The sequence below is a fragment of the Ovis canadensis genome, chromosome 2 (genome assembly GCF_042477335.2).
Source record: "Ovis canadensis isolate MfBH-ARS-UI-01 breed Bighorn chromosome 2, ARS-UI_OviCan_v2, whole genome shotgun sequence".
In the NCBI taxonomy this organism is placed as follows: Eukaryota; Metazoa; Chordata; class Mammalia; order Artiodactyla; family Bovidae; genus Ovis; species Ovis canadensis.
In genome coordinates, this window is record NC_091246.1 from 252,009,165 (window position 1) to 252,030,695 (window position 21,531).

The 21,531-nt window shown below is 50.9% G+C and overlaps 1 protein-coding gene and 1 long non-coding RNA gene across 2 annotated transcripts; one reads left to right on the forward strand and one right to left on the reverse strand.

The window, feature by feature from the left end:
• The first annotated feature begins 2,822 nt into the window (after positions 1-2,822).
• LOC138433061 (phospholipase A2, membrane associated) lies at positions 2,823-8,921 on the forward strand. Its single transcript, XM_069575097.1, has 5 exons — positions 2,823-2,923; positions 5,082-5,131; positions 5,311-5,455; positions 5,707-5,813; positions 8,447-8,921. Exons 2-5 carry the CDS (start codon positions 5,092-5,094, stop codon positions 8,587-8,589), a joined length of 435 nt encoding a protein of 144 aa, XP_069431198.1. The 5' UTR covers positions 2,823-2,923; positions 5,082-5,091; the 3' UTR covers positions 8,590-8,921.
• A 7,874-nt stretch (positions 8,922-16,795) lies between these two features.
• On the reverse strand, positions 16,796-21,043 carry LOC138433064 (uncharacterized). The gene is made up of 2 exons (XR_011254125.1): positions 20,635-21,043; positions 16,796-18,392 (listed from the first exon to the last, which is right to left on the reverse strand). It is a non-coding gene; the product is annotated as an uncharacterized lncRNA (long non-coding RNA).
• Positions 21,044-21,531: the final 488 nt, after the last annotated feature.

The following is a 21,531-nucleotide window of genomic DNA, read 5'->3' on the forward strand; positions in this document are numbered from 1 at the left end:
GACCTGGACATGGTACCGGGGCCCCCAGGAGGTAAGGGGCGGGCAGTCTGCCTGCCACAGAGGCGACAGCAGTGTGAAGCTGAGGCGCTTATCAAAAGGCCCAGGTCTGGCCCATCACCTCTGAACTTCATTCAGGCCAAAACAAATGGTCATGAGAGCAAACACCTGTTGATGGGAAAAAAAAAATGTAGAAACTGAACGTTGAGAATTATGCTTTATTTGGAGCTTCACTGAGGACTTCAGCCCAGATACAGTCTCTCAGTAGCTCTGAGGACTGTCCTCAGGGGCAAGGGATATATAGGAGGTTTTTCAAAAACAAATAAATAAATAAACAACAGCAAAGAAAACTTGGTAGTCAATCTTCAAACGATTCTCCCAACTAAAGAAATACCAGACATCTCAAGTTAACGAATTTAGTGCTTTTCTATATATGGGAAGAGGCAAGAGTCTGGGTTTCAGGACATCGCTCCAGTGATAGGCACCTTGCTACCGAGGGCCAGCATCCTGTTCCCATCCTGAATCCCCTCGGGGGCCGTGTCAGTAGTGGCTGCTGCCTTGATGGGCACACATCCTATTTTACTGAGATGGCAGGGGGCATTCTTTGTCCAACATCCCAGATTTCACAGACCAACAGAGATCCCCAGAAGTTTTATTATTTGCTAGGGTAGTGCTCCAGGTACCACAAACTGGTGCCAGTGGTAAAGAACCCGCCTGCCAGTGCGGGAGACATAAGGGACCTGGGTTCAGTTCCCGGCTCTGGAAGATCCTCTGGAGCAGGGAACGGCAGCCCACTCCAGTGTTTTTGCCTGGAAAATCCCAAGGACAGAGGAGCCTGGTGGGCTACAGTCCCAAAGAGTCAGACACGGCTGAAGTGACTTAGCACACACACCACCAACTGAGTAGCTTAAACAATAGAAAAATCTGCCCTCTCAGTTCTGGAGCCCAGAAGTCTAAGATCAAGGAGCCAGTGAGGTTGGCTCCTTCTGAGGTCTGTAGGGGAGGGTCTGTTCCTTCCTCTCCCCAGGCTCTGGTGGTGACCTGGCCATCTTCAGGATTGCTTGGCGTGTAGAAGCATCCCCACCTCGACCTTGGCCTTCACCTTCATGTGGAATTCTCCCAGTGATGACGTGTGTCTGTGTCCAAACTTCCCCTTCTTCTAAGCCATCTGCCTTAGGCCCACCCTAACAGTGTTAGACTCTTTGTGATCCCATGGACTGAAGCCCACCAGGCTCCTCTTTCCATGGGATTCTCCAGGCAAGAATACTGGAGTGGGTTTCCATTCCCTAACCTTATCCTAACTCATCACCTCCACAAAGACCCTCTTTCCAAATAGAGTCACATCCTGAGGTCTTACTGGAGGTCAGGACTTCAGTGTAGGAATTTTGTGGAAACACAAGTCAACCCTTAATACAGGTCTAGCTCTTCAAGGAAACTGTATCTTCAAGATGAATGCCGCCTGGGACGGCTGTGAGTCTGCACAGCTAGGTTACTGTAGTGTAAAGCCTTGAACCTGAACGGGACCTTCTGATCTTCGCCCCACTGTATCCTCTGCCTGCCTTTTGTCTGCGGAAAAATCTTAGCCAGAGAATAAGTTTAATCAGAGAAGTGAGCCCATGAAGAAACAAAGGCGAGCAGTCCAGTCAAAGGAGACCAGATGATAGCAATGCAGTCAGTAAGCACGCCGAGGACTCTCAGCTCCTCCTCGAGGCTGCAGATGAGATCCGGAGTCATCTCCTGGGTGCTAAAGTACAGGCACTGAAACCCCCACCAGGTGGAAGAAGGCAGCTACGTGACGGCCAGACTCTAGCCGCGATATCAGCTGCCACAATTCTGAGAACTGTCCCCACGGACATGGAAACCCACTCAGCCTGGAACTAAAGATTTCTTGAACCTAAAAGAATCGAGATAACGCTGGTTAGACCACTGATGACCGATTTCGAGACGAGCATCAGGGCTGACTGTACTGTCTCTGTATGTAGCCCCTTCCCCGCCTGCAATACAGCAGACCCAGGTTCAGTCTCTGGGTTGGGAAGATCCTCTGGAGAAAGAAGTGGCAACCCACTTCAGGATTCTTGCCTGGGAAATCCCTCTGGACAGAGGAGCCGGGCAGGCTACAGTCGTTGGGGTCACAAGAGTCAGACACGACTTAGTGACTTGACCACCAGCACTGGGTTCCCCTGTCTATGGACGTTCCTCCCACCTGACTGTCCAGTGGGGAGAGCAGGCATTTGGACAGGCATCCATCCTCTGCACCACCTGCCTGTCCAGTGGGGAGGGCAGGCGTTTGGACAAGCATCCATCCTCTGCACCACCTGACTGTCCAGTGGGGAGGGCAGGCGTTTGGACAGGCACCCACCCTCCATGCCACCCACTACCAGGATGTCAGCACCCAAAATAAAGCAAGCTTTCCTTTCTACCAACTCGCCTCTTTGTCGGCTTCTGAGCGGTGAGCAGCCGGAACCTGGGTTCCGTAACATCCTAACAGTCGTTTGGGGGGTTTGTTTGGGTTTCTGTAAAGTAAATTCCTGATAACCTTCAATTAGTGCCTGACAAGCTTTGATAAGTGCCTGATGTCCTCTGATTGCCAGGCATCCACTTCAGTGATGGCTATCTAGAATAAACACCTTGCCAGCCACATGCCTATAGCAACCTTGCCAGGGCCATATGCCTCGCCTCACTAAGGCGCCTTTGTATTGGAGATTTTGGTTAATTTGGTTCTTTGGGGCCACCTGCTGTTCCTCTTCCCATGCTTTACACTGACACTCACATGGTTTAGCTTCACCAATAAAGGGTGAGCACACAAAACCCTAGGCCCCGCCTTCGACCCCAATAAAAGCAGAACCACAGACCAGTGATCTCCAGCTTTCTGTCTGCCCCTGACCTGCTGTGGGGTCCCAGGTGCGCCGTGTAACTTCCAGATCCTGTAAGTAATAGACCTTTATTCTTTCAAAATTTTCTGCTGATTATTGCTGAAGGGCCTCTGGCAGTAGTAACAACCCTACTGTCTGGTCCAGCCACCACGCTGGTTACTGAGGGGTTAGGATCGCCATGCAACGGTTGTGCTAGTCACTGATCTCAGTGATCAGTGGCTTAACACATGCAACTTGTATTTCTCGCCCAGGCAAAGACCACTGAGGGTCTGCAGAGCTCTCTCCTATAGGTGTCCTCCAAGGTGTCCAACGAAGTGTCCTCCAGTGACTGAGGGATCCCGGCTGCCTCCGTCTCTGGTTCCGCCAGGAGGGGTGGAGAAAGACTGAGGCACTGCATATGGCTTCCACCTCATTGCAGCCTGGCGGTGGGCATCAGCACTGATGCTTACACGTGTTCTGGCCAGAATCAGTCCCCTGGGTCTAACCTGGACGGGGACCCGGAGAATGTAGGGGGAGCAGGCTGAGTGGGGATGGGCACCATAGCTTTGGCACACTGGCTTTGGGGGATGTGTGTTGGAGAGTGTTAACTGAAGGTTATGGGAGCCAAATTCTTAGCAGTGTTAGAGGGCAGGAAAATGGCATCTCTTTTCGAAATGAAAGCTAGAATCACTCTCTCGCTGAAGCTGAGGAAGAGAGAGCAGTCAGCCCCATCTCCAAACAGGCAAGCACTGGGGATGAAGTTGGCAGTATTTCTGGGATTGTGGGAAATACCGGGACAGTCTCTGGCTTCTTCCAGATGGGGGTGGGGAGGAGAGGAGAAGAAAGAGGAGCAAGAAGAGAGGCTAGAAACACTGTCCTAAGTCTGGGGAAGGGACCATCTGCCCCGCTGCGGTCCTTTTCCTGCTGAACAAGTTCTCACCATCTCCTGAGAGGTTTCCATGATTCTTCAGACTTCTCTGAGGCTTAGAATGTGCTTCCTGTGAATGGCAGGTTTATGGAATGAACGAATACCAGTAAATGCCCTGTTTCTTATTCCCAAATAGCATATTCAAAAAAAAAAAAAAACAAAACACCTTGTTCAACAGCAGATGGCCATTGCCCTCTCCTGGAAGTGGGTTCAGGAAGGTCATACCCAGACTCTATTATGGGAATTTATTCACTCAGGAGTGAGACCCATTGGAAAGATGACAAAATATTCTAAAATTTTGGCATCGGCTAATGGCACATAAGCTTTTTTCTATCCTCAGCTCTGTCCTGGCGGCTGATAAGAAGAAAAAAGAGGATTGTCTAGGGGCTGAGGCCTCCAAACTCTTAGTCCAGTAACTGGCGTTATCCCCATCCCATCCCCTTTCCCACCAAACCCCAAGCTCCCAGAGGGCTCAGCTGTTTAACTAGAGTTCAGAATAGACAAGGCAGTCACTTTGAGAAGTCAATCTGAGATCCTCTGGGAAATAGATAGCCAGAAACAAATACTCAGTCCCTGGCGACTGCCCGCCTTGATGAGTGGCTGTGTCCTGTGTGTGTACGTGAGTGTGTGCACATGCAGGCGCCCACGAGCACGAGCCTGCACGCGCCTGGTCTGGTATGACAAGAGGGGCTCTGTGCACAGGCGTGTTGCGTGGGAACGTGATTAGATTATGTGGAGTGATGTCCGCACGAGCAGATGAGCATAGAGTGTGTGTGTGTACACGTGCAAGTGTGCACGAGTAGGTGTGTGTTCTGTGTACAAGTGTAAGGGGAAAGAGGTGGTGCTGCTTTGGTTCTGGAGAAAACCACTGCAGATCCGACCCCATGGGCGGAATTCCCAAGCCTGACTCCAGTGTGGGGGTGAGCAAGCTACGTATGCTGGGGGACACACAGCCTACGAACTCTGGGATCTCCCAGTTCGGCAGGGTGTCCAGGTCACAGCCCCCCAGGAACTCTCAGGAGGGTGAGGAGCATGGCGGTCTCAGCAGTGTATCGTGGGGGGAGGTGGTCTCGACCAGTGAGTCATGTAACAAAGCTGGGAGGCGCCCCCTGCACATGTCCTGTGTGCCCGATGAAGGCAGTCACGCCGGACCCCGCCTGGGATGGAAGAGCGTGTCTGTGATCTCCTTGAAAGACTCCCTCCATCAAGATCGTTGAATGTGAGCAGGACAGCAGGGGCCGGGGCAGAAACTGGACCGCCTGTTAGAGGATCTAGGCTGGTCTGTCTGTATTTCTCCCCCACAGAACCCTCAGCATGAAGACCCTCCTGCTGCTGGCAGTGATTATGGCCGTCGGTAAGAACCTGACCTCTGGTCACAAGGGGCACAGCCCAGGGAGGGAGGCACCCTCAGCCCCCGGCTTCCCTTCCCACCGCATCTGGCCCTCTCTCAGAAGTGAGGGCAAGGGGGTGGCAGGGAGAGGCAGAGGGAGGCCACAGGGTCCCAGGCCCCATCACCGGCGGCTGTCCTTCCAGGCCTGCTGCAGGTCCATGGAAGTTTGCTGGATTTCCGGAAAATGATCAAGTTCGCGACAGGAAAGGAACCTGCGACCAATTATAGCTTCTACGGCTGCTACTGTGGAATGCGCGGCAGAGGAACCCCCAAGGACGCAACAGATCGGTGAGGCCACCCCAGCCCTCCCTCTGCCCACTTGTGGCCCCAGGGGGGCCAGGAGAGGGAAAGCTCCTGTTATCCCATTTGCACAGAACCCCAGGAAGTCCTGGCTGAAAAAGCAGCCAGACCTTTGGACATTCTGCTCTAGACTGTACCAATGTCCGGGGATCTCTGCCCAGAGCACAGGCCTGAGGCCACAGGACCCTGGGCTCCCTGCAGCCTGGGGAGGCAGCCCCTCGAGCACAGTCTCGCCACAGGTGTTGCAGGGCACATGAGTGCTGCTACAGAAACCTGGAGAGCCGCGGGTGCCGCACCAGGTTCCTGAAATACAATGCCACTTATGAAGAGGACCAAATCATCTGCGGTAAGAAACAGTCTCAGCTCCTCTCAGCATCCTTGGCTCACTTTCTCCTTCTGGGCACTCTGCTGAGCAAAAAGGTAGATACAAAGGGAGTGTTCCTGCCTCAAGAATCTCACAGTGGGCTGGAAAGTAAAGAAAGCCAACACGCAGCACGGTAGACTCCACTAGAAAGTGAGAAAGCTGGCGGGGCTCTGCATGCAGCCTGCGGTTCGAGGAAGCTCCCCGAGAACGGTGAATTCTAAACTGAGTCTTCGAGGCTGAGAGCAGTCAGGGGAAATCAGAGCTGCGAGCATCCCAACAGGAGGACACAGCAGAGTCCAACGGACCAGAAGGAACCGCAGCCATTCTGGGCTGCAGAAGGGAAACGTGAGGATGAGACAGAGTGAAGACCAATGATGCTGGAGAGACGGGAAGGGGCTGGGTCAAGTGCCCAAGGCCATGTTGTGCTTAGATTTTTGTCCTGAAGCGGTTCAGTTCAGTCAGTTCAGTCATTCAGTCGTGCCCAACTCTTTGCAACCCCATGAACCACAGCATGCCAGGCCTCCCTGTCCATCTCTAACTCCCGGAGTCCACCCAAACCCACGTCCATTGAGTCAGTGATGCCATTCAACCATCTCATCCTCTATCATCCCCTTCTCCTCCTGCCCTCAATCTTTCCCAGCGTCAGGGTCTTTTCAAATGAGTCAGTTATTCGCATCAGGTGGCCAAACTATTGGAGTTTCAGCTTCAACATCAGTCCTTCCAGTGAATATTCAGGATTGATCACCTTTAGGATGGACTGGTTGGATCTCCTTGCAGTCCAAGGGACTCTCAAGAGTCTTCTCCAACACCACAGTTCAAAAGCATCAATTCTTCAGCGCTCAGCTTTCTTTATGGTTCAACTCTCACATCCATACATAACTACTGAAAAAACCATAGCTTTGACTAGACGGACCTTTGTTGACAAAGTAACGTCTCTGCTTTTCAATATGCTGTCTAGGTTGGCATAACTTCCAACAGTCCTTAAGGAAAGGAGTTAAAACCCAGAATTGCATTTCAGAGGCTCTTGCCAAGTGTGGATAGAGATACATAGAAGGGGGAGCCAGGAAAAGGCCATTGCCATCGTGCAGAAAAGAGACGGGAGAACTTGACCTATAGCAATGGTGGTCAGGATGGAAGAGGTGGAAAGTCCTGTGAAAACAGCTTTGAGATAGAAGCAGTGGAGCTTGGTGGTTGACTGGGTGGGATTACTGGGAGTTGTTGGTTGGCTGTAGTACTGCGTTGGTGGTATAACTGAGGAGGGCCTGGTAGGAGAGAGCAGGAGGGGTTCCACTGGGAGCATGTTGAGTTTGGAAGCTTCCAGAACGTCCAGGGAGATGGGCAGCAGGCTGCTCGTGAAAAAACTCACAGCTCAAGGTACCGTCTGGACACAGATTCAGAAGGCAGCTGCAGAGAGAGGAGAGTTGGAGATACCCACCCATCTGGTGTTTAAAGGCCCAGAAAGGAGACAGAGTGGGGACAGTCAGAGAAGGAAGGGAGGAGACAAGAAGGCCGAGGGGTGGGCCAGGAGGAGAGGGTTAACAGCCGCCGGCTTCACAGAGGGGTCCTCCAGGATAAGGGCTGACCGGGCTCCTGGGGTTCAGAGGCAGAACGACCACTGAGGACCTCAGCGGGAGTTGCTCCCATGGATCTGTGAGGGCAAAGCCAGATTAGAGCGGGCTGGAAGGTGGGTGGGAAGTGAAGAGAGGTCATGAGTGTAGACAAAGTTCTGGAGCAAGTTTGGCTGTGGAGGGGAGGAGAGAGATGGGTGGTGGCTGGAAGGAATTGCCTAGTGCCCCAGACCTACTGACCCATGAGTGAGATTCTGAGAAATGACAGGCTATTCCTCAACAGCCTGAGGTCTCTAAGATCAGAAATCATGTCTTCCCATCATGACCTGCCACAGGGCTCTGTGGCTTTCGCAGGCTCTGGATGCCCACCTAACAGAGGCGCAGAGAGTGAGGAAGTCTGACTCTCCTGTAAGAGAGCTGGGAGAGGGCAGTGCCAGGGCGGGGGCCGCTCCTCTGCTGTGTTGCCAGGGGTCCAGTCCTTCCCCAGCCTCTGCGCTGCCATGTTGGCAGTGTGATTCCAAGGCACAGTCCAGGGCTCCAAGAGTTATGGGTCGCTCTACAGAAGAGGCTTTCCCTTTGCACATCTTTCTCTTTGAGAGGAAATTCATCCTTCCTGGAAGTGCCCCGCAGACTTTCCCTTGGGGCTCACTGGTCAGGGCAAGAGCACGTGCTCCCCGGACACTAATCATAGCTAAGGAAGCAGGGATGACCATGGCTGGCTTTCACCCATCAAGACCCATTCCCAGAGCCCAGGGGCCAGGGGCTATGGAGCTGAACACACCTTCTGGGGAGAAGAAAGAGACAGCGTCTAACAGCAAGGCTTTTCACAGCATCCCAGGGCATGACTGCTGGTACCCCATGAGACCGGGTGTGGGCTTCCTGAGGGCAGGAGTTCTGTCTCCCCATCAGTCAGAAATACCTGGACATCGGTGCTTCTTCCAGACTAGAAACCCTGGGAGAACAGGAGCTGTCTTTCCCCCAAGAAGTCCCATAGAAATCCATAGACAATTAACGAACATCCATTCTGTTCATTTATTGTGATTTCAGAGGACACGGATGACTGTAAGAGTCAAGTGTGTCAATGTGATAAAATAGCTGCCAGTTGCTTTGCAACAAACCTGAAGACCTACAACAAGAAGCTGCGTTTCTACAGCAAGCGTCGGTGCCGAGGGCCCACCCCCCAGTGCTGAGGGCCCCTCATCCTGGAAGCCTCACCACCAAAAGCTGTTTCCTCCCCTAGCACCCGACTGCCTACCCTAGCCTTGTTCCTTGGCAAATGAAGGAAAAGCCCTCTCCCACCCTAGAGACCAGCCAGGAGTCCTTCTCTCCCCAGACAGAAACCTTCCATGCAGAACGAGAAGCTCAAGGCCTGGGTGTGTATACCGGCCCCTTTCCTCTGCTTCTTTGGACAGCAGGATTTTTCCTCATTTTCCACTCTTCTTCAAGTCCAAAGTCATGTTTAACTGCAGCAGCTACACCCCTGGCTGGCTCTTGTGAATAAAGCAATTCACTTGGCAAACTATATGCATATGTGTGCGTTTGAATATGTACTGGTGCACACCTGGGTATAGGCACTCACACACCACCCCAGGCCCTTCTAGTGTGAGAACATATTAGTACTAGTAAGGTAGTGCAAGTGTGAGGACTTGGAAACACAAGCTTCAGTGTCAGACTGGCCGAGTCAAATCCCCACCACCGCCACTTCGCTGAGCCTTAGCAACCTCACTTAAGCAGAGGTCGCTTCGGTACCCAGTGCGCAGGCTTGTTGGAGAATAAAAGAGATAACGGATAAAGCGCTGGGCCTGACACGCCTGCCTCTGTCATTATCACATGCAAAACCCAGCCTTCCTCCTCTCCTACACTGAGGAAGGGCAGCTCCTGCTGGCCTGTTGGGCAAAAACGGAAGTGCTGTTCCTGGTGTCCAGGGGTCTAGCGTCCCAGCCTCCTGTGAGATATGTTCTTCTCCTATGTTGCCGGCCCAGAGGTGGGCCAGTGTAACGCTGGCCACCAGTGGGACTCTCAGGGCATTTGTCCCCTCGCCCAGGGCTGGCTTCCTGGGCTTGTGACCCGGGCAGAGTCCCAGGGGACGCTGAGCCTAGTCTCCGGCTCTGTCCAGCCGTCCCAAGTTGTTGATGACTTGGAATCCAGCATTTTACTCTGCACAGGGACCCACAGATTTGGTAGCTGGTCCCGCCCTCATAGCTACTTCCGCTTTTCTAATCTAGGGTACCTCTTGGATAGTCCCATCTGGACCAGAAGTCTTTAATAATCGTCATCAGAGCCGCTGGCTGTGTACAGCGTGGAAGCGCTCTAGGAAGCAAAGAGTCCATGGCTTTTCATGGGCTGAGTCCTTACCAGGAAGGATGAGGAGTCTTCCCTTCTTCCCACTGGGGGTCTTCTATCCTTACAGGATGTGATAACGCCCCCTTTTTGGTCCCCTGACAGTATTTGATTGAGGTTTCTGTCAATTCATTTATTACATAACTTTCTTTTTGTAGGCTTCCCTGGTGCCTCAGACTGTAAAGAATCTGCCTTCACTGCAAGAGACCTGGGTTTGATCCCTGGGTTGGGAAGATCCCCTGGAGAAGGGAAAGGCTACCCACTCCAGTATTCTTACCTGGAGAATTCCATGGACAGAGGAGCCTGATGGGCTGGAGTTCATGGGTTACAAAGAGTTGGACATGATTAAGTGACTGACACTTCCTTTTGTAAATGTATTTTCAAATTAGTTTCTTTAAAAAGCAGAGTAAAGAAAAAATTAGGAAACAGAGAGTATAGAAAAAGTTCAGCCATGATCCTGATATTGGAAGCAACCACTGATAATAGGCTGACACTTCTAATTATCAACAGCTTCACAAAACTTTTCTGAGCGCTGACTGTCCCGTGTGAGCAAGTCGATCCCGTGTAAAGCAGCAGCCTTCTTCCCCGTGACACTCCCACCATCCCCACCCATCACTGCTGCCTCGTTCCCTCTTGCTTCATCACCACCTAATATTCCACAGTTGACTCTTTTTTTAACTTTTTATTTTCTATTGGTGTATAACTGATTAATAAATAATGTTGTGAGAGTTTCAGGTGAGCAGCCCTACATATACATGTATCCATTCTCCCCCAAAACTCCCCCACCATCCAGCCTGCCACATAACAGTGAGCTGAGTTTCATGTGCTACAGAGGAGGTCCCTGTCGATTGCCCACTTTAAATATAGCAGTGTGTACCTGTTCATCCCAAACTCCCTAACTATCCCTGCCCCTCATCCATCCCCTGGCAACCATAAGCTCATTCTCAAAATCACAGTTGACTCTTGAACAACAAGGATTTGGATTCCACTTATACTAGGGTTTTTTTTTTCAATAAATAGGCACTACAGTCACACGCAATCCAAGGTTAGTTGAACTGACACATACGGGGAATCGCTGACACCGAGAGCAAACTGTAAAGTCGGGTGCACATTTGTGACTGTGCCGAGGGTCGGCGCCTCTGACCGCCGTGTCTCTCAAGGGTCAGCTGTGTATCGCTCACCTACTGTGCCTTTTGTTTTACTGTCCGTCTCTCTCCACCAAAACGTAAGCCCCTTGAGAGTATTTTTGTTTTCCACTAATGTACTCCAAGTGCTAAAATTAGTCCTTGGATGAAGGAGGCTGACCAAGAACCCAGACAATGAATTTTGAATTCTTAGGGAAAATCCTGAAAGATTGAAAAGGAGAGGCAGTCTGTGACATCACCAGAGTCCTTGAGTGCGGGGACCTGGACATGATACCAGGGGCCCCCAGGATGCACGGGGGTGGGGCAGTTTGCCTGCCACTGAAACAACAGTATTCCGAAATTGAAGTGCTTAATAAAAGGCGAAGGTCTAGCCCATCACCTCTGAACTTCACTTAGGCCTAAAACCAATGGCAATGGGAGCAAAAATATAGATGGAAAAAAGAGATGCGGAACCTAAACATTCAGAATTATGCTTTATTTGGGGCTTTACTGAGGACTTCAGCCTGGATACAGTCTCTCAGACAGGTCTGAAGACTGTCCTCAGGGGCAAGGGAGGAACCAGGATACATAGGAATTTTCGCAGAAAAGGCAAACAAACAACAACCCAAAAAGAGCCCATGTAGTTAACATCAAAAGATATCTGCCAACTAGAGGAAAACCAGATATCTCAAGTTAATGAATTTGGCACTTTTCTATGTATTAAAGGAGGCAAGAATCTGGGCTTAATGCAATCATTCCTGTGATATACACCTTACCTACCTGGGGCCGATATCCTGTTTCCCTCCGACCCAAACCCCCTCGGGGGTACTGTCAGGGGCGGCTGCTGGCTTGATGACCACAGCATCCTCTGTTTACTGAGATGGCAGGGGGCATTCTTTGTCTTCAAACCCCGGATTGCAAGGACCCACAGAGATCCCTGGAGGTTTTTTCGTTTCCTAGGAATTTGTACCAGGTACCACAACCTGAGTAGCTTAAGCAATAGAAATTTCTGGGCTCTCATTTTGGAGACCCGAACTCTAAGATCAAGGTGCCAGCAAGGTTGGTTTCTTTCTGCGGTCTGTGGGGGAGGGTCTGTTCCTTACTCTCCCCAGTGTCTGGGGATCCTGGCCATCTTTAGGCTTCCTTGGTGTATAGAAGCATCCCCACCTCGAGCTCTGCCTTCATGTTTAATTCCCCCAGTGAAGATGTGTGTCTTTGTCGAAACTTCTGCTTCTTCTGAAGACACCAGTCATCCTGCATTAGGCCCACCCTAATAACCTTATCCTAACTCATCACCTCCATAAAGACTGTGTTCCCAAAGCCATCCTGAGGTCTTAACGAAGGTCAGGATTCAGTGTAGGAATTTGGTGGGGACAAATCTGGTGGTCAGCACTTCACACTGGTCTAGCTCTTCAAAGCCTAGTATCTTCAAGATGGATGTTGCCTGAAATGGTTCTGAGTCAGTATATAATGGTTCAGTGCCATCGCTCTGTCCTGTCTGACTCTTTCCGACCCCAGGCCTCCCTGTCCATCACCAGCTCCTGGAGCTTACTCAAACTCATGTCCACTGAGTCGGTGGTGCCATCCAACCACCTCATCCTCTGTTGTCCCCTTCTCCTCCTGTCCTCAATCTTTTCCAGCATCGGGGTCTTTACAAATGAGTCAACTCTTCCCACTAGATGGCCAAAGTATCGGAGCTTCAGCTTCAACATCAGTCCTTCCAATGAATATTCAGCACTGAAGATGGCAAGAATACACAGAAAAACTATACAAAAAAGATCTTCACGACCCAGGTAATCATGATGGTGTGATCACTCACCTAGAGCCAGACATCCTGGAATGCAAAGTCAAGTGGGCCTTAGGAGGCATCACTATGAACAAAGCTAGTAGAGGTGATGGAATTCTTGAGCTATTTAAAATCCTAAAAGATGATGCTGTGAAAGTGGTGCACTCAATATGCCAGCAAATTTGGAAAACTCAGCAGTGGCCATAGGACTGGAAAAGGTCTGTTTTCATTCCAATCCCAAAGAAAGGCAATGCCAAAGAATGCTCAAACTACCACACAATTGCACTCATCTCACATGCTAGCAAAGTAATACTCAAAATTCTCCAAGCCAGGCTTCAAGAGTATGTGAACCATGACTGTCCAGATATTCAAGCTGGATTTAGAAAAGGCAGAGGAACCAGAGATCAAATTGCCAGCATCTGCTGGATCATTGAAAAAGCAAGAGAGTTCCAGAAAAACATCTATTTCTGCTTTATTGACTATGCCAAAGCCTTTGACTGTGTGGATCACAACAAACTGTGGAAAATTATTCAAGAGATGGGAATACCAGAAATATCTCCTAAGAAATCTGTATGCAGGTCAAGAAGCAACAGTTAGAACTGGACATGGAACAACAGACTGGTTCCAAATTGGGAAAGAAGTACATCACGGCTGTATATTGTCACCCTGCTTATTTAACTTCTATGCAGAGTACATCATGAGAAACACTGAGCTGGAAGAAGCATAAGCTGGAATCAAGATCTCCAGGAGAAATATCAATAACCTCAGATATGCAGATGACACCACCCTTATGGCAGAGAGTGAAGAGGAACTAAAAAGCCTCTTGATGAAAGTGAAAGAGGAGAGTGAAAAAGTTGGCTTAAAACTCATGATTTAGAAAACTAAGATCATGGCATCTGGTCCCATAACTTAGTGGCAAATAGATGGGAAAACAATGGAAACAGTGAGAGACTTTATTTTGGAGGGCTCCAAAATCACTGCAGATGGTGACTGCAGCCATGAAATTAAAAGAGGCTTGCTCCTTGGAAGAAAATTTATGACCAACCTAGACAGCATATTAAAAAGCAGAGACATTACTTTGCCAAAAAAAGGTGCATCTAGTCAAAACTATGGTTTCTCCAGTGGTCATGTATGGATGTGAGAGTTGGACTGTGAAGAAAGCTGAGCACCGAAGAATTGATGCTTTTGAACTATGGTGTTGGGGAAGACTCTTGAGAGTCCCTTGGACTGCAAGGAGATCCAACCAGTCCATCCTAAAGGAGATCAGTCCTGAATATTCATTGGAATATTGGATGCTGAAGCTGAAACTCCAATACTTTGGCCATCTGATGCGGAGAACTGACTCATTTGAAAAGACCCTGATGCTGGGAAAGATTGAAGGCAGGAAAGAAGGGGATGACAGAGGATGAGATGGTTAGATGGCGTCACCGACTCAATGGACTTGAGTTTGAGTAAGCCATGAGAGTTGGTGATAGACAGGGAAGCCTGGCGTGCTGCAGTCCATGGGGTCGCAAAGAGTCGGACACGAATGAGCTACTAAACTGAACTGAACAGCTTTTGGCACCAGGTGACCCAAGTATTGTAGCTTCAACCTCTGCATCAGTCCTTTCAATGAACCTTCAGGGTTGATTTCCTTTGGGACTGACTTGGTTTGATCTCCCTGTGGTCTAAAGGACTCTCAAGACTCTTCTCCAGCACCACACTTCAAAAGCATCAATCCTTTGGCGTTCAAGCCTTCTCCATGGTACAACACTCACATCCACACATGATTACTGGAAAAACTCTCTCTTGACTACAAAAGATAAACTGTACCTAAAACAATCCAGGTGATGCTGGTAAGACCACCAATGACCAATTTCAAGATGACTCTGAGAGCTGACAGTGCAGTTTCTGCATGTAGCCCTCTCCCTCTCTCTGTAAAAGCGTATACCTGATTGTCTGCTGGACAGGTGTCTGCCCTCTGCACCCTACCCCCACCCCGTTGCCAGCATCCAACAGAAAGCAAGCTCTCCACCAACCTCTCCTCTTCATGGCCTTTTAAGTGGCAAGCAACCGGACCTCGGTTCCGTAACATCCTGACAGTTGTTTCGGGATTTGTTTGGTTTTTTGTAAATTAAGTGCCTGGTGACCTTTGCCTGGGGCCTGACAACCTTTGATTAGTGCCTGATATTTTCTGACTGCCAGGCACCTGCTTCAAAGACGGCTATCTAGAATAAACACCTTGCCAGCCACATGACTATATAAAGGGCCATATTGCTTCCCCTCTAAGGCTCCTTTGCATTGGAGATTTGGGTTAATTTGACTCTTCGGGACCACTTGTTTTTCCTCTTTCAGCACTTTACAGTGCCACTCACACGGTTTAAATTCACCAGCAAAGAGTGAGCACACAAAACCTTAGGCCCCCACCCTCAACCCCAATAAAAGCAGAACCCCAGACCCGACAGCTCCAGCTTTCTCTCTACCCCAACCTCCCTGTGGGGTCCCAGGTGCGCCGTGTAACTTCCAGGTCCTGTGAGTAATAAAACCTTATTCTCTCATTTTTCTGATGATCATGGCTGAAGGGTGTCTTGCAGTAGTAATAACCGTACGGTCTGGTCCGGCCACAACATTGCTTTTTAAGGGGTTAAGAGTTCTATGCAACGCTTTTCCTCGTCACTGATCTCAAAGATCCGTTGTTTAACATAAGAAATTTGTATTTCTCGCCCAGGCAAAGATCACTGAAGGTCTGTGGGCCTTTCTCTGATGGGTGTCCCCCAGGCTGTGACAGAGGGATCCAAGCTGCCTGCAGTTTCTGGTTCCAGCATGAGGGGGCAGAGAAAGCCTGGGGCATTGCACACACATTTACCTCATTGCAGCCTGGCGTGGTCGTCAGCAGTGATGCCCACATTTTCCTGACCAGGTTCAGTCTCCAGGGCCTAACCTGGAGTGGGGGCTGGAGAAGGTGGGGAACCAGCCAGAAAGGGGATGGGCATCACAGGCTCTGCTCTCTGCCTTTTGAGGGATGGGTGTTGGGAAGTGTTAACTGAAAGCCATCGTAGCTAAATTCTTAGCAGTGGTGAAGGGCTTGAAAAAGGCATGTGTTCTGGAAATAGAGTCACTGTCTGTCTGAGGCTGAAGAAGAAAGAGCAATAGATCCCAGGAATGTCTATCAGCCTCAACTCCAAATGGGTAAGGACTGGAGATGAGGGGAACTTTAAGGGGAAATTCCGAAACATTCTCTGGTTTTTTCCGGATTGGGCAGGGGGAGGAGAGGAGAAGAAAGAGGAGCAAGAAAGTAGAAGTGCTGGTTCAAGTCATAGGAGAGGGACCACATACCCCACTGCAGCTCTTTCCCTGCTGGGGTCCCTGGGGGCAGGACAAGTTCTCATCACCTTCTGAGAGGTTCAGGGGGGTCCTGGCACTTTGTGGAGGCTTAGCCTGGACTTCTTGAATGACTGGCTTCTTTATGGAATGAATGAATAACACTAACTGGCCTGCTTCTTATTCCCAACTGGCATGTTTAGCAGCAGAAAGGAAAAACCCTTGGTCAGCGGCAGACGGCCTCGCCCTTCCCTGGAAGTGGGTTCCGGAGGGTCACACTCAGACCCGGTTATGGGAATTTATTCACTCAGAGAGAGAACCACAGGGAAGATGACAAGACAATCTTCAGTTTTGGCATCAGCTAATGGCACATAAGGATGGAAAACCCTCAGTTCTGTATTGTCGATGAGACGGGAAAAAGAGGATTGCCTAGGGGCAGTGGCATTTCAAAGTCTGAGTCCAGGAACTGGTGGTATCCCCACCTGTCCCCTACCCCACCAATCCCAAGCTCCAGGAAGGATCAGCTATTTAACTGGAGTTAGGAATAAACAAGGCAGTCACTAGGAGCCGTCAACTCAGGATCCTCTGATAAGTAAATAGCCGGAAATGAAGACCCAGTCCCTGATCCCTGGCCGCCTTCCAGAGTGGCTGTGGTGCCCATGTGCGTCCATGTGAGTGCAAGACTGCACGTGCTTGATTTGGTGAGACGAGAGGGTGTGGTGTGCACAAGCGTGTTGTGTGCATGCACGAATAACTTACGCAAAAGAATGTCTGCACTAGTAGATGAGCTCAAGACTGTGTGTGTGCACACGTGTGTGTGTGTTTGTGCATGTCCCTGTGTAAGGGTTCAAAGAGAGGATGATGCTTTATTTCTGGAGAAAAACACTACGGATCCGACGCCATGAGTGGAATTCCCAAGCCTTGACTCCAGTGTGGAAGGTGAGTAAGATATATCTAATGGGGGACACACAGCTTAGACCTCAGAGATCTCCAAGTTTCTTCTGATGGCCTGGTCACAACCTTCCAGGAACACTTATTCAAATGAGAATCATGAAGGTCTCCGGGTTTCATGGGGTGAGGGGTGGTCTTGAGCAGTGAAATGTTTACCAAATCTGGGAAGCACCCCCTCCACGTGTACTCTGCGTCTGATGACGGCTGTCACGCTGGACCTGCCCGGATTGAGAAGCAAGCCTGCGAGTTCTTTAAATACTCGCTTCATCTGAACTGCCGAATGTGAGCAGGACCGTAGTATTCTGGGCAGAAGTTAGTGTTCCCCTGGAAGAGTCATCCAGGCCGTCCTATCTGTATTTCTCCCCCACAGAACCCTGAACATGAAGACCCTCCTGCTGCTGGCAGTGATCACGGCCTTTGGTAAGAGTTGACCCTACTCCCAGAAGGGGAGCAGCCCCGGGAGGGAGGCACTTTCAATCCCAAGGCTGTCTTCCCACTGCATCCGGGCCCCTCTCTGTGGGGAGGGGAAAGGGGTTGGCAGAGAGAAGCAGAGGAGTGCGCACTGTCCCAGGCCCCATCACCAGCCATTCTCCTTCCAGTCCTCCTGTAGGTCCATGGAGATACGGTGGATTTGGGGACAACGATCAAGCACACAGCAGGAAAGGGAGCCCTGTTCAGTTACGGTGCCCGCGGCTGCTACTGCGGAGTGGGTGGCAGAGAATCCCCCGAGGACGCAACAGCTTGGTGAGACCACGCCCCAGATGGTGAGACCAGCCCTCTGCCCACCTGTGGCCCCAGCTGGGGGGGGAGCTGAAGGCTCACGCCATCGTCAAAGAACTCCAGGGAGTTCCGGCTGAAAAACCAGCCAGCCTGGTGGAAACGGTGCTCTAAACTATTCCCATGTCCCTGGGTCTCTCCCAATGCGGGCAGAGACCACGGGGCACCGGGCTCCCTGGAGCGTGGGGAGGCAGCCCCGATAGCTCAGCCTTGTCGCAGGAGCTGCTGGACGCATGGCTGGTGGTACAGAAAGCTGCAGAGTCACGGGTAAGGCACCACGTTCCTGAAATTTAAAGCTGTTGGCACGGCCAAATCATCTGTGGCGAGAACGAGCTCCACAACTGCTCCCAGGCTCCTTTGTTCATTTGCTTTACTTTGCTTGTTCATTTCCATAGTTCCCAGCCTCCTTTGTTCATTTTCCTGTGTGTTTGCTGTGCCGGGCACCAGAGCTAGATACAAAGGTCTCTGCCTCAAGGGCTCACGGTTGAGTGGGAAGTAAGGAAAAGGAAAATCAACACAGTAGACTCTGATACGCAGTCAGGACGAGGGCGGGGCTCTGAGCACAGCCTGAGGGTGGAGGAAGGCTCCTCAGAATGGTGACCTCCAAGCTGCAGCCTCAAGGCGGAGAGGAGTCAAGGGGAAGGAGGGCTGGGGCATCCCACCAAGACGACACAGCAGGGTCCAGGGGGCCAGAGGGGGCTGTAGCAGTTCTGTGCTGTGGGAGGGAAATGTGAGGAAGAGTGGTGAGCAATAATGCTGGAGAGAAAGGTGTCGGGTTCTATTTACATTTTGTCCTGAAGCATTAGCGAGCTCTTGGGGAAAGGAGTGACATGACCAGACATGCATTTCAGAGGACTTGCTCGGGCTGAGGGTGGATGGAAACAGAAGGGGAGGGTGACATTGTCATGATGCAGAAAAGAGACAGGAAGAGCTTGACCTATAGCAATGGTGGTCAGGATGCAAGAGGTGGCAAGTACTATCAAGATATCTTTGAGACAGAATCAACAGAGCTTGGTGGTGGAGTGGGATTGTTGGTTGGTTATACGACTGTGTCAGTCATAGAACTGAGGAGGGCCTGGTAGGAGACAGCAAGAGGAGTTCCATAGGGAGCATGTTGAGTTTGGAAGCTTCCAGAACACCCAGGGAGATGGGCAGCAGGCAGCTGGATAAAGGAACTGGCAGCTCAAGGGAGGGTCTGGACACAGACTCAGGAGGCGGCTGCAGAGACAAGAGAGCTGGACGTACCGCCCCTCCCCCAACCCCCATTTGATGCTTTATTTGATGCTTAAAGGCCCAGAAAGAAGAGAGAGAAGACAGTCAGAGAGAGAGGAGATGAGCCAAGGTCAAGGAGCTGGCCAGGAGGAGAGGATTAACAGCAGCCAGTTTAACAGAGGGGTCATCCAGGATAAGGGCTGAGCAGGCTCCTTGGATTTAGAGGCACGAAGACTGCTGAGGACTCGGTGGGGGCTGTTTCCATGAGACTGTGAGGGCAAAGCCAGATTAGAGCGGGTTGGAAGGTGGGTGGGAAGTGACGCAGAGATAAGAAATGCAGACCGCCATCTAGAGCAAGTTTGCCTGAAGGAGAGCAGGGCGATGGGATGGTGGCTGAAAGGGATTTCCCAGGGCCCCAGACAGCTGACCCATGAGCGCAGTTTTCAGACACCATGGACTATTCCCCAAAAGCCTGAGTTCCCTAAAATCAGAAATTTTATCTCCCTGTCATAACCTTTCCATTGAGTTACGTGCCCTTAGAAGGATCTAGCTAGCAAGCATCAAAATCCCCAGCCAACAGAGGCTCCGACAATGAGGAAGTCCGACTTTCCTGTAGCAGAAGAATGGAGAGCACAGTGTCAGAACTGGGGCAGCTTTCCCAGCTGTGTCGACAAGAGCCCGGCCGTTCCTAGCCTCTCTGCCACGTTGGCAATGTGACGCTAAGGCACGCTCAGAGCGCCAAGGGTTGCGGCTTCACCCTGTGGAAGAGGCCTTCCCTTTACACGTCTCTCTCTCTGAGAGAGGAAATTAACCGTCCCTGGAAGCCCCAGCAGGCTCTCCCTCGTGGCTCACTGGCCAGGGCAAGGTCACATACTTCGCTTACACTAATCTCTACAGAGGAAACCAGAACGACCATGACTGGTTTACACCTATCAACCATTCCCCGACGCAGGGGCCAGGGGCTTTGCATCTGAAAACACAGCTATGGAGATGAAAAGACAAGGGCTAACAGAGAGGTTTTTCACAGAATCCCAGTGCTCAGCTGCTGCTGTCCCCATCAGACGGGGTGTGGGCTTCCTGCGGGCAGCAATTCTGTCTCCTTATCAGTTGGAAATATCTGGACATCGGTGCTTTTCCCAGACTAGAAGCCCTGGGAGAACACAGGCTGTGTCTATCCCCCAGGTTTCCCACAAAAAACCCTAGAATATTAACGAAGCCCCATCTGGTGTTTGGTCTTCCTGGGTGGCACGAGTGGTAAAGAATCTTCCTGTCAACAGAGGAGACATAAGAGATTCAGCTTCCATCTCTGGGTCTGGAAGATCCCCTGGAGGACAGTATCTTTCCCAGAGAATCCCCTGGACAGAGGAGCCTGCTGGGCTACAGTCCACAGGGTCACAAAGAGTTGGACCCAACTGAAGTGACTTGGCACACACACACTCATCCCGTGCTTATTTTCTTGTGATTTTAGAGGATCGGACCTACTTTAAATGTCAATGGTGCAAATGTGATCAAATAGCTATCATTTGTTTTGCAAGAAACATGAAGACCTATAATAAAAAGCTCCAATACTACAGCAACCATCAGTGGAGTACGCCCAAGTGCTTGAGAAGCCCCTGAGCCTGGACACCTTGCCTCCTAAAGCCGAGTTTCCACTTAGCTCCCCACTCCCTAGCCTAGCCAGGTGCCCTGGCAAATGAAGGAAACCCCCTCTCCCATCCTAGACACAAGTCAGGAGGTCTTCTCACCCCAAACAGAAGCCTCTGTCCAGAAGGAGACGCTCAAGTCTGGGCGTGGATGCCCAGCCCCTTCCCCAGCTTCCTTGGGAAGCAGGCCATTTTTCCACCGGTCCACTCCTCGTCAGCGCCAATGTCACGTTCTGCTGAGGCAGCCACACTCCTGGTTGACTCTTCTGAATAAAGCAATTCATTTGGCAAATTGTGCACATTTGTGAGTGTGTGTGTGAGTGAGTGTGTGTATGTGTGAATGTGTGTGTGAGTGGGTGTGAGTGTGTGAGTGGGTGTGTGAGTGTGTGTGTGAGTGTATGTGTGAGTGTGTGTGTGTGTGAGCATGTGTGTGTGTGAGTGTGTGTGAGTGTGTGTGTATGAGTGAGTGTGTGTGTATGTGTGTTGTGCTCCCTGGCTCTTCTAGTGCAAGAACAAATTAGTACAAGGCAATCAAATATAAAGGGTTAAAAATACCAGCCTTAGAGTGAGAACGGCTGAGTCAGAGCCCCACCACCACTCCCATAAGCCTAGTGCCCTTATCTAAGTAGACCACACTTTGGTACCAAGTGCACAGGCTTGTTAAAGATGGAAAAGGGATACCCGGTGTGAAGCCCTGGGCCTGGCGTGCCCACATCTGTGCTTCTCACTGTGAGTAAAACCCAGCCTTCCAGCCTCCTTCCCTGGGCAAGAGCAGCTCCTGCCGGCCAGCTGGGGGCAAACAGCAGGACTGCTCTTGATCTGGGGAGGCACAGGCCCGTCTTCTGTAAGGTATGTTCTCCCACGTTGCCAGCCTGCTGAAGGTGGGTCAATGTATTGGGAATTCAGACCACCACCGGCACTCTCCGAGCATTTACCCCCTGGCCCAGGGCTGGCTTCCTGGGCTTGTGACCCAGGCAGAGTCCCAGTGGGCACTGCGCC